This window comes from Penicillium hispanicum, assembly GCF_028827665.1.
Source record: "Penicillium hispanicum strain IBT 35686 chromosome Unknown utg000005l_segment0_segment0, whole genome shotgun sequence".
NCBI lineage: Eukaryota > Fungi > Ascomycota > Eurotiomycetes > Eurotiales > Aspergillaceae > Penicillium > Penicillium hispanicum.
The window spans coordinates 1934311-1947980 of NW_026623197.1; the positions used below are offsets into that span (position 1 = coordinate 1934311).

Here is a 13670-nt window from a genome sequence, read left to right on the forward strand (position 1 = left end):
CGCCCTACATTCCATCCACCCCGGACAGGGCTCAGCTATGACCGATGCAACCCATCGTGCAGCGCCCATTCTCCGTAGATCAATGATATGATAAACCGTTAATGCAATTCATTTCTTCGTTGAAGTATAGCCCTGAAAAAAAAAAAACTAAAGGGAAGAACACGGTTAACATGTGGCGCGATGTCTCCTGCCCCCAGTGAAAATTTTTTCTTCTTTTCATGCTGACCCGTACTTGGACCGCATTTACTCTTCCTTCTCCAGGATTGCCGGGGCCTTGATCTGCCGGCCCGAGAGGAATTCGAGGTTCTCACCAGCCTATTGTGACTCTAGCATTAGCACGGATAGACTGGATACACTGCATAGAATGGTACCAACTTACATAACTGATCAGAGGGGAAACCTCCACGCCGAAAGCCTCGTCCTGAGTGATGACAGTGGCACCGGCCTTCTCGGCCCATCGCTGGCCCTGCTTCATGATGTCGGCTCGGCTGGTATCGGGGTCATCCTCACCAGTACCGCGGGCGTTCTTCAGAGGGGAGAACTCGTCCTCGCGACGCACTTCAATGCTGGCAAACTTGTCCAGAGGGGTCAAGGGGAACACATCAAAGATAAACTGCTCCAGCTTGATACCGTTGGGCTTCTCGGGCTTGACGGATTCACCATTCTCTGGGTTAACGCAAGGGATTTTCTTGCGGGCAACGTGGTGCGGGAGCTTGTGCGACCAGTTCTCGATGGACTCGAAGAAGCGGAACGAGTAGTAGTGGTTGACAATGTTCGCGGCACGGAACTTGAGCACGTCGGGCTGCTTAGGGTCCTTGGCCTCGGCGGTCTCTTTGTCAATCTCCGAGTACTCGACAACGTCGGGCTTTCCGTTCTTCTGCAGGATCAAGCCGACGGACTCGGTGGCATTGCGCTTGCGCACCACCTTGGTTGCAATGTCGACGTCCTTGGCCGCAGAGAAACCAATGAAGACCGGATCAGCAACCTTCACCAGGCAGTTGTCCACGCCGTAGGTGTGAATGTGCTTGATGCCACGGCGGCGCATGTCCTCGCGTACACCAGAGGTCACGATGGCCAGGTAGATACCACCGTTGCCATCAGGGGCCACTGCAACCTAGGATTGATAAAAGTAATTAGCAAATAGCGTCATAGAGGCATCCCGGTTTTGCACATACCTTGCCCTTGCTCTCCAGCAAGATCTTGCCCTCGTTCGAGATACAAGGCAGCACACCCTGCTCGAAGATGGTGACATTGTTCTTATCCAGGCCGAAGTACTTGTTCTTCTCAAAGAATTCTTCCGTTGGCTTGCGGGTAGGCCCACTGGTCATGATATACCAAGGGATGACAGGCGATTCAACTCCGTGGGTCTTCTTGGCCAGCTCCTGTAGCTTGGCAATGCGCTCAGCCTGCAGCTGGAAGAGAGACTTCTCGCTCAGCAGGCCGATATCAAAGCAGCCCTTGGGAGCGGAGCTCCCCAGACGAGTGCCCTGACCACCGGCCATCAACACGACCGCGACATTGTTCTCCGCGACCTGCTTCAGGCCCGCATCATACCACTTCTGGATGTCGGCGGGGTCGGAGTCGAGGATGGAGGCGGTGGCCACTTCGGGTAGGGGCTCAAGCGTGACGGAGGTCTCCTCGACCTTGGGTGGGTTGAGGGACTTGTCGGCCAGTTCGTTGATTCGCACAGGGTCGAAGTCGGTCAGTTGGTGGAACAGACGGGATTTCTCGACGGTCTGCAATTCATCGACAAAGGCGAAGACATGCCCTTGTCCGGCATCAGTGTACTTCTTCTGTAGTTGCTGGAACTCCTCAGCGGAAGGCTCGCGGGGAGCTGCCTCGGCCGAGCCTGAGATTTTTCCAATGATGTTGGAGACAGTCTCTTTGATTGCCTCGGCCATTGTGTATTTGGATAGAGGGAAGATGCAGTTGAAGATTAGGCACAGCAAGAGAGGGAAGGGGAGCGGAGGGGGAAAATGAGGGGAGTGGCAAGAGGGAAAAAGTAAATAGAGGGAATCGCGGGGTGAAGCTGAAGCTGCGGTTGCGGTGTCTACACCGTAACAACTCCCACAACACTACGGCACTCCGAGACTATGCTATGTCTGGCTTAGCAGTCGCATCAATTATTTTTAGCGCCTGAGACGAATGGGAACCGCGGACGGGCGGCATGGGCGCTCCATGCGTGAATCCCAGGTGAGACCTGGCCACTCGAGGCAGGCGCAGTGCCGGTGGCCCCGCCTGGCGGGGCCTGATCCAGGATCTGCTATGGTGCAATGCGAATGGGTGTGTACAGTTGTATTCCATCTGCATATACTACAGTCGACTAGGTACGGAGCACGACTCCGTCAATGGTTCAAGGGCCTAGGGTCCAGGGGCGCAGCATCGAGATGATCTCATTGTGTTGCACTATAGGTAACGATGGTACACGCTGTACACACCTCATCGCCGCCGGTCATACCGATCATCTCGCCGCCGGTCGCTGCGGTAGCGATCTCGATCCCGGTCTCGTCGAGAGTCTCCACGCCCGGGACTTCGACTGTAGGATCGCCGACGGTATCGGTCTTGATAAGACTCTCGTCCACGGGGACTGCGACTACCTCGACGCTCACGACGTGAATCCCGTCGAGGGCTGCGCTCCAAATGACCCTCACGGCCCCCACGACCAGAAGGACCGGAGGGTGCAGACGGCGCGTTTCGGCGAGACTTATCAAAGACCATCCCGTATCGATCTTCTTCGTGTTCAGCTCTGCGAGAGTTGTCTGACACTCGGTACTGACGTTTCGCTTCTAGGTCTGCTACGCCACCAAACCCACCTCCCTGTCGGCGTTTGGAGACGGTAGCGTTTCGCCAGCTCTCCGACAATTTTGACACCTAGACTGCATGTCAGTAACGGTAACCTGGGGAAACAACGGGAATACAAAACATACACTCTGCGAGAAATCTACATGAATCCGGTGATCATCAATGAGCACTCCCTGCATCTTAAAGTAGGCTTGCTCGCAGTCTTTCTGGTTCTCGAACTCGATGAACGCATATTGCAGACTGTCTCCAGTGCGTTTGTCTCGAATGACCTCACAAGAGAGGATTGTTCCGAAGCGACTGAATATCAATTGGAGATCCTCATCTGCATAGATCATGGTCAGTCCCCGCTCTGGGATTTGCAAAAGCCGTACAACCATACCTTGCGTGACGGGGTTCAATTTGCACACAAAAAGAACGTTCTCCGGCGGCTTAACCTCGGCAAATGGGAGATCTCCAACCATCTCCAAGGTCAATGCCTGGGCACGTGCCTCACGCTCCCGGCGCAGCCTCTCCATAGCGTCTTCATCCATCTCGTCATCCAGATCCTCATCGTCGGCGATGCGCACTGTAGCCAGCTGAGCCTTCGATGGTAGGGGACTCTCAGGCGGTTCGACCAACCCCGTGGGGTCGTTAAACGGATCATCAAGGACCACAGTGTGGCGTATGCGAATGTCCTTCAAGGGTCGACCGCGGTCGTCGATGAAGGACTCATTGACTTTTTCCAGCACATCAAAGCCCTCGACGACCTTGCCAAATATCGCCGCCTTCCCATCCAAGTAATCTAAATTGTCACCGAGGGTAATCAGAAACTGGCTAGCCGCGAGCCGTTGGTCGGGATCATTGGTGGCAGGCACGGTGGCCATGCTCACCGTGCCGCGTTCGGTGTGCTTGAGCTTCGGCGGCAGCTCGATTGGAAAGGTGCGCTTCGAGGGCCCGTCCAGAACACCCCAGATAGAGGACCCGCCATCGCTCTCGGGGGCGTCAGGACCCAGCGGGTCGCCGGTCTGGAAAGAAAAGCCCTTCTGAACGCTGTGGACAGGGGCAAAATTGTAGTACTTGATCTTGCAGAGCTTCAGGAAGCTATCGTTGCAACGCACACCAGGGCCAGCTTAGTTTCGGTTTCAGCACTGGGGGAGAAGGCCATCGTGGGCACTGTACCAGGGGGATGCGCGCTTACTTTTCACAAGCCTTGGGCGACTCGTCGACCAGCAGGTCAATGACGATGTCGCCTAGCGAGGTTTCCAGCAGGGCGCTCATTTGAGGCGCGATTGGGCGCGTTTCGGTGTAGTGGAAGAGCGACCAGAGCGACAAGTCTCGCGCCGAAGAAAGATCGACGGAGCTCGGGCCAATCAGAGCCGGCGCGGATCGCCCCAGCCGGGGAAGTCGAAGTCGTGCAGCTTCGAATTCCTTCGTGGAACAGCGCAACCGCTTGGCTTTAGGAGGATTTTCGATCAATGTCTGCCGTCACGCGGGATGATCTACCCGGGTGCCTGTGCGACGCTGCTTGTCAATCGAGCGGCATATCTTCCGAGTGTCCCTGTTGGACTTGCCTTCGATCACTGAAGCTGCCGCTGTTTGTCGCAGCTCTTCCGGTTTTCTTTTTTCTTTTTTTCTGTCGAGAGGGAAAAAAACCCCATTCTCTCTTTTGCTGTTCTCACCGGCTTCTCCTCTCAGATTGAGACTACTGCAGACGCAGCCCCATAGTTTTCGGAGCCGCCCTCGAAGCTATCCAGCTCTGGTCTTGGCCTCTGCCATGCACAGTCCCCCTGCACTCCGCCGCAATGGCCCTCTACGGCTCCTTCTTCTTGCTAATGGTCACTTGGTGACCTGTTGACTTGTTCCACCGCAGAAACGGTAGGGGAAAACGGGCGGCCTCCTGCAGCATGAGGCCAACAGACACCATTATGGCGATAACGTCCCTCCCGGCTTCAGGACTTACACGTGGAGGGGATGGAGTGTTTCTGACTCTCTGAGGAGATCCAGCAGGGATGGAGATAGGGGGTGAGAACCAGGAATAGGCCTCGTCGCGCAAGATGAAGGGCCGGCCTCAATGCCAACGAGCGTTCCTGGACAGTCAGCTGAGCCCGCGTGATATCTCTGTCGTGCATTGTCAGACGAGGGCTGGAAGTCATTGAGGCGGATGAGGATTTTGGGCTGTGTATTTGAGGCTATGGAAAGGCAGGCGTTCTCTTCAGTGTTTCAACTCTTCCAACACGCTCTACTGAAACCATCAGACAAGAGGTCATTTCCCCGGCCCCTCAGGAATCAGGGATCATGAATCATGATGATCTACAGCTGCAGGCCCCTGTAGAGTCAACTTGCCAGTATCCCGGGACTTGCTGCATACTTCCCCGATCCTTTCTCGACTCCCCCCTTTTCAATCCCTTCTCCTTCCCTCTTTGAGGCCAGAGCATTGCGCCGTTCCAGACCTTCTGCCCTGTTTATTCTCTGGGCCTGTTTTTTTTGCTTTTTCGGCTGTTTCCATTTTGATCCAGCTGCGGCTCGCAGACGCGCTAGCACGAACTAGCCCCCCTCCCAAACGGATCATCCATGTCGTCGATCAGGGACTTTTCACCCATCCCTGATCTTTTCGCACGCCGGGGGGGCTTGAGGGATGAGCGGAAGTGGCCTGTAATGAGCTGTCATGGCAATGACCGACAGTGACAGGTGTCAACCTTGTTTTGCTTATCTTTCTCGTTGCCCGGATAAGACAGAGCGTCCACCGTCTGAGACAGCCCCAGAGGAAGCACCTGCTGCGTTTGCCGTGAGCATTGGTCGTGCCTCCAATCATCATGGCGGGGGCGTGGCTCAACGTTCCCCCCGGTTCGGACTGTTTAACTGTTTTAACGCCTGTTTGATGCAGCCTCCTCCAGAGAGCCGGGTGCAGCAGCCACACCAATCAGCACCCCGTCGGGTCCCAACGGGAGCAAACAATTCTCTCTTCATGATCGCCGCGGAAGCCGTGAAGCGGTTCCGGGATCGACACTGGGAATGTCTTCTGCAGACGTAGTCGTCCGCTTCTTTCTGGCTTCTCACTAATCGTGAGGACAGTTTCCACCCTTCTTCATGCTTCATGGGTATCATGATACGGAGAGACCAAGCCGGTGCGTCGATTGGTTGAAACAGAGCGAGCATCTGCCCCCGTCTCGTTCTCGTCATGGCCATCAGGTCATGTCCCGTGTGACGTTACTTTGTGAAACCACGTCTCTAAAACGCCGGGTCCATTCTGGTCCTTCTGGTCTGCGTAGACTGGGGAATCTGGGATTGCATGCACGGCGGAAGTGTGCATATCATTTCCCCTGGGTACAACAAGTGCCCAAAGAAAGAAAATAAAAAGAGAGGAAGAAAAAGAGAAAAAAAGCAAAGAAAACGAAAATGCCGCCGGTGATGGCGTACTTTGTATTTGGAGTTAGGGCACACTCTTCCCCCCTCTCTAACCCAGATCGACCTCACAGGCTCATTCTAGATTGCGTGCACGGGGAACAGAGGGAAATAGGCCTAAAGCTATCAAAATTACCAGGGGGGCAAAACAGGAATCTCCACCCTTGACAACTACCAATAACGAACAGAGGCAATCACACCGATTGTTACCAAAACATGGCTTAAATCTAGCCCTACCTCGCCAGAGACATCGGCTTTCTCGCATTTTCTCCTTTCCCCTCTCCTACACGACATGACCATCATTGACCTCTAAGGACATCCGCAGTTTGGCACCGTCAACCTGTTGCAAAATCCTAAGATCGGTTCCTCTGTTCTGCAATTTGGTACCCCGAGCACTCCCAGTAGGTCATCCGCTTGGCCTTTCCTTCTGTGCAGCAAGCTTTGCTTGATATTCTAGGACTGACATGTTCTAGAAATGGACTCTTTCTACGCTGAAAAGGCAGCTGGGTACGAATCGTCCCGGCATGACTCGACACTCTCCATGACGCGCTCGATGCGGAGCATGAATCATCATGACTTGACTGACTGCGCCAGCTGTATCAGTCCTGCCGGAGAGGTGGATGGCAAGCTACGCAATCCGCAACGCCGCCGTGTGCCAGTTGCTGTACGTATATGCTTATAGAGGTGATCCTCTCATGTCCGACACCTAACATTGTTCTCTAGTGCAAACGGTGTCGAAAGCGAAAGATCAAATGCAGCGGCGACTCTGGCGATGGTCAGGGCTGTTCCAACTGCCGCAGTGCTGGCAATGCGGATTGCCAGTTCCTACGTGTACGTTTAGTCTACCAAGATACTACGCAAAGAAGGGAGGGGCTAACTAGCTTCCCCACAGGTGCACTCCCAACCTCTGAACGAGGCATGGCCTTATCCAACTATGGGGGCAGCACTGGCACCTTCATCTAGACGGGGGCCTTACACACCACACACTCCAGTCAAGTCGACGGGTCTGTCAATGGGATCTCCCCAGGCTCACATGGCTGTGTTTCAGCGAAATTCCGAATTTGACCTGGGCGCTGCGGAAGCACATCTCTTTCCACGATCCGGGGTCGGTATGGATGCCATCCATTATGAGGACGAACAGCAGGCAAACTACAGCCAGCCTTCCGCCTACATTCTTCCAAATGCTCCGTCAGGAGTGATGATGGACTATGGGACATCCACATGGAGCCCTAAAACTTGGGACTCGGTCTTCAATGCCAACAGAGCTCCCAACGGGATGTACCCAGACCCAGAGACCCACACTTCTATCAACCAGTCTCCATTCACCTACATGCTTCCTAGCCAGGGGCTTTCATCTTCAGACCTGCCCCAGTCAACTAATGCAGTTGTGTCTGTGGTTTCTTCGCCAGATGCCTCAGGATCAAGCAGGACACTCCCGAATCCGACGTGCCGCAGCCAGCAGGTCCCAAGCACCCCAGCCGGTCTCAGTTTCCTTTCAGCAGAAGGAGTCTCTGGTCTTTCCCTGGTATCGGACTTCAAGAGCACGTTTTGGAGCCCTCGCAGCGGCACCTCACTCGACCCTCGCTCAACAGCGACGGCACACACAGTCCCAAGCAATGCAGCGCCTTTCACCAGCAGCTCTCCTCCACCGAAATGCGCTAGCTCCAACAGCGCTGCCCCCGAGCTCATCTTCACGTACATGCCAGTCTCCAGCTCAGCAGATGAAAATACATCTCTTTCACCCTCCACAGTGCTAGCGCCTTCTACAACAAGCCCCGGTAACCCTACATACCCAGGGCTCGACTCACTCGACGCCTCATCGGACTATAAAACCCTTCCCAGTGACACCCGCCTGACGAGATCCTACAGAGATCATAGCAGTACTACTGGTCAGCGCCTCCTCGACCTGACAAACGAGTGTGCACCGGATATCTATGGCTATGCCAGCAGTGAGAAGAGCAAGGGCCGTGCTACGGCAGACGGTGGCGACTCTCGGTGCTCGGCTGCCACGCTCATGAATGGACTGCCCTACACCCCGGTCCGGCACTCGGAGCCAGCGGCATCTGCCTTCTCGTGTAATCTCTTCCCCGATGCATTGTCGGAGTATCACCGTCCGGTGGAGAATGTGCATCGGCCCGTTGAACCGTTGAGTAACCAGAGCGCTTACTAGTGACCGCACCCCTCGGCCCTTCTTCTCTGCTGTGCATATGTGTACTGTGCTTGTGTCTGCTCCTTGATTCCTGTGGGAGGTGTCTTGACAGGGTCAATGTTGATATCAGTATTGATAATGTGCGTGGCATGGAACCTTGGAGGCAGATCCGGTTGAAACGGAGTATATTCGTTACTTCTGCATCACCTCATCCCGGCTATTCCCTTCCTGTCTTTGTCCTGCATGCACTGGCGATACCTGAGTTAGACTGGGATACAGCATGCGCATCCTTGTCTCTCGGTGGGAAATCGGGACGACCGAGGGGATACCAGCCTCTTACGCAGGGTGCCGTTGGACTGCATTCTGCAGGCGTCGGCGCAGGATGGGATATGCTTTGGGCGCTTCTTGTCACCGAGGCTTATGGTAGCCTTCTCAGCTTGGTGTTATCGCACATTCGTGATCTTTTGGTTTTGTTTTGAATTTGCTGCTTTGCATATGCTTTGAAGCGGAGGACTGCCGTCCCCTTCAGCTTTCCACCTCGTCTTTGATCTTCCCGTTTTTTTTTATCCCAGACATACCCCTTCTTGTTTTTCAGATGTGGTGTGGCCATCTTGGAACTATTTCAAAGCTTGAATGCTCCCTCATCCCTCCTTCCACCGCCATTTTCGGATTATTGGGGAAGGGGATCGGGCATGGGACCCGCTTAATACCCTCGGATCAAGCATGTGTGGCATGTGTGTGGAATTTTCCGTCCACAATATTTGATACTTGATTGAGACCTGTTGTAACTATTGTTCGGTTCTGTGTTGTTGTCTTTGTTCAGCTTCTCTGTTGTCCCCGTTCTCATCTTTCCCTTGTGGTCACCGAATGATGGACGGTTCTTTTTGCTCGGTTCTACTCTGTTTTGTTGATATCACTCCGTGTCGAATTCCCCCCTGCTTGCGACGAAAAAGACGAAAAATACTTTTTGAGCTTCCTTATATTTTCCGCTTTCTGTAAAACTGTGGACTTACGACATTATCTCAGTTGTGATTAACTATGGCTTTTCGCTAATCTCCAGGAGGATTTGGGCCTTTTTTTGGTTGGCTTGCTGCTTTCCTGGATGATACCATAATACGTTTCTTTCCACCATATGTTGCTCTGTGCTGCATTCATGTCAACTACAGGTATAGCCAATACTTATTGCCTAATTTCCAGTCAATCCCATTTGATCCCTATTCCAAGCTGCGCAGTTATGCGGTTAGCATTAGCTGAACAGGGATAGTTATAGTCGTAAAGGGACCCTATCAGAGGTAATCCATCCAAGGTTGTGTATGTCCTCGTTTATTTATCCCAGGGGTATTCCTCTTAGTATCTTGGTAGAGAGAAGCATGCAACGTCCAAGGCCGTGGTCATACTCTAGTTATCTCCATATTCAATCTGTATGTACACTTAGGGCATGTGTACCTCTCCCGAAAGCGCCGAGGTGGAAAGTAGATCTAGTACAAGTACTACGAAGAACCCCTAACCCATATCAAACAGAGACTCTAAGCCCTAATCAAAGCTTTGGAGGCGAGAAAGAAACCACCCAGAACGACCGGGGAGAAAAAAAGACCGATTCCAGAGCTGTGTAATCCCCTGCACAACCCCAGGCCCATGCCGTGATTTGGAATAGTAGACCCTGGATTGCACGCCTCGCACCCTTCTCAGAAGAACCAATATCTCCCGGCCGCCATTCCGAGCTGGGCCGTAACTTGAGATAACTTTATTTCGCCTGGGGCCGGGGGGCGCACGACTTTATCTACTTGGCAGGACGATTCTGCAGCGAATCGAATCAGCGCTATAGTCTGGCGGGTAGTGGAGGGTGGTCGAGTCCCGTCCAATCCAGCAATCTATTGGATTGCGAGGCTTGTGGGGTGGGATAGAGTTGGAGGGAGGGAGAACGTCCCGGGGGTGGGCTGTGTGACGGGGCTTTGCCTGTTGGGTATATATCTTAGTGCAGTGGCCAGTAAGATTTGGGGTTCAATTGCTGGACGCTGTTCATCTGCTTCTGGTGTTGATGTTGGCTTGGAGGTTATACAATGTACAATGTCGAGAGCAACGGCATGCCTTGCGTGCCGGCGGTGTTCTAGACTACTTACAGCACACTACTAACCCCAGATTTTGGGAGACTTGGCCTTGGTAGTGCTTGAGGACTGTGTAGAATAGTACGATGGTGCTACTCAGCAGGCGGGAATGGCATCAGGATCTCGGCCGAAGACGGACAGGGTTGCCGTAGATCATGATGCCATCACGCTACGCAGGTCGAGCTGAACAGAAACAAAAATATGTAATTCATCCCGGGGCAACAGCCGAAGCCCGGATTCTCATATCCCTCGCTGTTTGATTCGAAACTGATGATCCAAACCACATAGAAAGAAACAACACTGACGCCTTTTGAGGGGGATCATCAGGTCCACCAGATCGAGAAATCTGGCAACAGGGAGAAAAGGTTCACGTCCACCACCGCTCGGAGATGGCCCACAACCGACTTTTTTGTTTTTGTTTCTAAATGCATCCATGTCGCCGAGACCATCCCCATACCGTTGTTCATCCAGACACCAACCACGCTGTCCGTAGACCTGGACAGGCGGGACTCCGGAACCACCAGGCCACCAAACGTTGCATCCATCGCGCCATGCTGAATTTTGTGGAGCGAGACGTTTAGTCCTTGTTCTTCTTGGGGCCCTTGGTCTTGGCGACACCACGGAACTTCTTGGAGCGGTTCTTCCGTTGCTTGCCTGCAAGAAACAAACGTCGTGTTAGTTAGGGATTCCAAATAATCATCCAGCCCCTCGAGTAAGGTCGGACGATGATCACAGGCGCGGGTGATAAACGTACGCTGCTGGCGACTGGCCTTCTCGATCTTGTCGGCGGCACCGATGCGAACCAGGCGGTAGTGAGGCTCGAACTTCTTCAGGGCCTCCTGGGAGTCGTAGACCAGAGCGAAGCCAGTGCTCTTGCCACCACCGTACTGCGTGCGGAACCCGAACACGGAGACCTGGTCCTTGTTGGACTTGTACAGGTCGGCCAGCTTCTCACGGAGCTCGTCCTTGGAGACATTGGGGCGGTTGGGGTGGAGGACGTCCCTAACAACGACAAAAATGTCAGTCGCGCGTGCTTCTTTTGCATTTCGTGGCCATCCGATCCTTCATAGGTGCGTTTGTGGTGTTATGTGGGTGGTCGTTTGGGGGGTTTGTGTGTTTTCGATGCTTCTTCGATTCCTTCCTCCAATCGTCCATCTTTTCGCCGACAAGAAAAACAAGGGAGGGGCTCTTACACGACCATCTGCTTGCGGGCCAGCAGAGGGTTGCGGATGAACTTGCGAGTCCGCAGGGTAACGGGAGTGTCGGCCATTTTGGTGGTGAGTGGTGATGCAGGAAGTGGACAAGAGTGTGGATGTCGACTTTCAATTTTCGTGCGGTGCGCTCGGCTAGGGCTTGGCACTAACCCGCTTGGGTGTGCTGATGTAAGACTTCAGGTGACAGCTGACTCAGATGGACCCCTGAACTTCCAGGTGTCAATAATTTCTTATCGATAAGGCCGAGCTATGCATTTTCGATAGACCTGCTGCGATCTGATCTACACTATCTCCCACAATGGCGGACACAATCCGCACCCTGGTTGCGCAATACTTCCAGCTTGTTGACCCACCACACCTGGCATTGCCTCCAGGCAATGTCCTCAAGCCCCCAGAGGTCCAAACAGCGCTGTACGAGCGCATGTTCAACGAGACCCTCACCCCACTACCACCGGGCAGCTATCGCTCCCGAGTTTTGAAGCTGATCCTCGCGCGTATCGAGGAGGCGATCACAGATCCGGACGAGGATGTATGCTACCCATGCCAATTGATCCCAAGTTATGTTGCAAAATATACTACATTCTCAATTGAAACTGTCTTCTTTTCGCGGCCCTCTGCAGCTATGAATATCAACTTTTTGTCCTTTTCTACCAGTCCATACATAGCTAATCCTTAATCACAGGAAATCCTTGATGACCTCATGGACAGCTGGGGCAATCTGATCGCCCAGCCCAAACCCACAGCTCTCCAGCAAGCACAGGAACTCTCCCACGTCAAATACACGGCCCCGCTTCAATCTCATTCTCCCACAAGCCCAGATCGAACAGTGACCACTTCCGAATCACGCGGCCTCATTCTCTCGGGCGGAACCACGGGTTTCCGTACATGGGAAGCGGCGTTACACCTCGGCTCCTTTCTTGCCTCGCCGGCTGGCGAAGCGCTCGTGCGCGGGAAACGCGTGATTGAGCTCGGAGCAGGCACGGGGTTCCTATCACTATTCTGTGCGCGTCACCTTGGTGTGCAGGGTGTCGTTTCGACGGATCGGGAGCCAGCGTTGATTGAAAATATTCGTGAGTGTGTTTGTCTTCAGTTCAATACGAAGACATCCGAGGCAGGATCGGAGGCCATTCCTATTTACCCGGCTGTGTGGGATTGGGGAACGCCGTTGGAGTCGACGGGGGAACTGGCTCGCTTTATGGAAAACGATGGGTTGAGATTTGATGTCGCTCTTGGTGCTGATTTGGTACGGTCTTCTACTTTATCTTTTGCGCTCTCTCTTCGTTTCTCTTTCAGCTGTTGAAGTGGACTTTGTTCTTTCTGTTGACATTATCTCAGATCTACGACACGGACCTTGTCCCTCTACTTCTCTCAACAGTGCGTGATCTCTTCGAGAACTACCATGTCGAGCAATTCATCATCGCTGCAACTCTGCGCAACGAGGACACTTTCCAGACCTTCCTGGATGGCTGTGGTAAGTCAACCATTTCATCCATTGCGCCGCAATGTACCCTCGACCCTACCTTTGGAACGAGATACAAATAAGCATCTAGCAAGTCTACCTGAATGGAGAACCATACTGACACCACTTGAAGAAACAAATACATTTACAGTCGAACGTATCCCCTTCGAATCCACACCGGCCGAAGAACAAACAGGCTTCTTCCACTCGACAAGTATCCCGATCCGAACATACCGAATCTCACGAGTGAAATGAGGTATGAATATATTATAGCTAGACGAGAACACGAAGAAGGGGAAACATGAAATTATGAGCTGGCATAGACAAAATACCTAATTTCGTACCCACTTTCCTACATATGGATACTACTTCGCGCTCTCTACTAATTACTATGTTATGACTGAAATAACAGAACCATAAGAGTTCATGATCGGTATGTACGTAGATAATGTCTCATTGACTGTTAAAGTAGACGAGGGACTCGGAACGAACGAGCATCACTAGGCATCACTAGGAATCAATATGGGACTGACCGACTAGGACAGGTCCAGAATCACGCA

At 53.2% G+C, this 13670-nt stretch overlaps 5 protein-coding genes across 5 annotated transcripts; 2 read left to right on the forward strand and 3 right to left on the reverse strand.

Moving 5' to 3' along the window:
• Positions 1-243: 243 nt before the first annotated feature.
• Positions 244-1901, reverse strand: N7459_006156 (UDP-N-acetylglucosamine diphosphorylase; the record flags this gene model as incomplete). The annotated part of the gene is made up of 3 exons (XM_056945340.1): positions 244-315; positions 380-1114; positions 1176-1901. 3 exons carry the CDS (start codon positions 1899-1901, stop codon positions 244-246), a joined length of 1533 nt encoding a protein of 510 aa, XP_056799675.1.
• Positions 1902-2439: 538 nt separating this feature from the next.
• N7459_006157 (PPIL4 family peptidylprolyl isomerase) lies at positions 2440-4059 on the reverse strand (the record flags this gene model as incomplete). Its single annotated transcript, XM_056945341.1, has 3 exons — positions 2440-2871; positions 2928-3882; positions 3980-4059. The coding sequence occupies 3 exons, from the start codon at positions 4057-4059 to the stop codon at positions 2440-2442; spliced, it is 1467 nt and encodes a 488-aa protein (XP_056799676.1).
• A 2599-nt stretch (positions 4060-6658) lies between these two features.
• Positions 6659-8353, forward strand: N7459_006158 (uncharacterized protein; the record flags this gene model as incomplete). The annotated part of the gene is made up of 4 exons (XM_056945342.1): positions 6659-6690; positions 6778-6847; positions 6907-7014; positions 7076-8353. The coding sequence occupies 4 exons, from the start codon at positions 6659-6661 to the stop codon at positions 8351-8353; spliced, it is 1488 nt and encodes a 495-aa protein (XP_056799677.1).
• A 2661-nt stretch (positions 8354-11014) lies between these two features.
• N7459_006159 (40S ribosomal protein eS24) lies at positions 11015-11707 on the reverse strand (the record flags this gene model as incomplete). The annotated part of the gene is made up of 3 exons (XM_056945343.1): positions 11015-11091; positions 11192-11439; positions 11631-11707. The coding sequence occupies 3 exons, from the start codon at positions 11705-11707 to the stop codon at positions 11015-11017; spliced, it is 402 nt and encodes a 133-aa protein (XP_056799678.1).
• A 242-nt stretch (positions 11708-11949) lies between these two features.
• On the forward strand, positions 11950-13365 carry N7459_006160 (protein-lysine N-methyltransferase; the record flags this gene model as incomplete). Its single annotated transcript, XM_056945344.1, has 4 exons — positions 11950-12180; positions 12334-12894; positions 12987-13122; positions 13244-13365. The coding sequence occupies 4 exons, from the start codon at positions 11950-11952 to the stop codon at positions 13363-13365; spliced, it is 1050 nt and encodes a 349-aa protein (XP_056799679.1).
• Between the last annotated feature and the right edge of the window lie 305 nt (positions 13366-13670).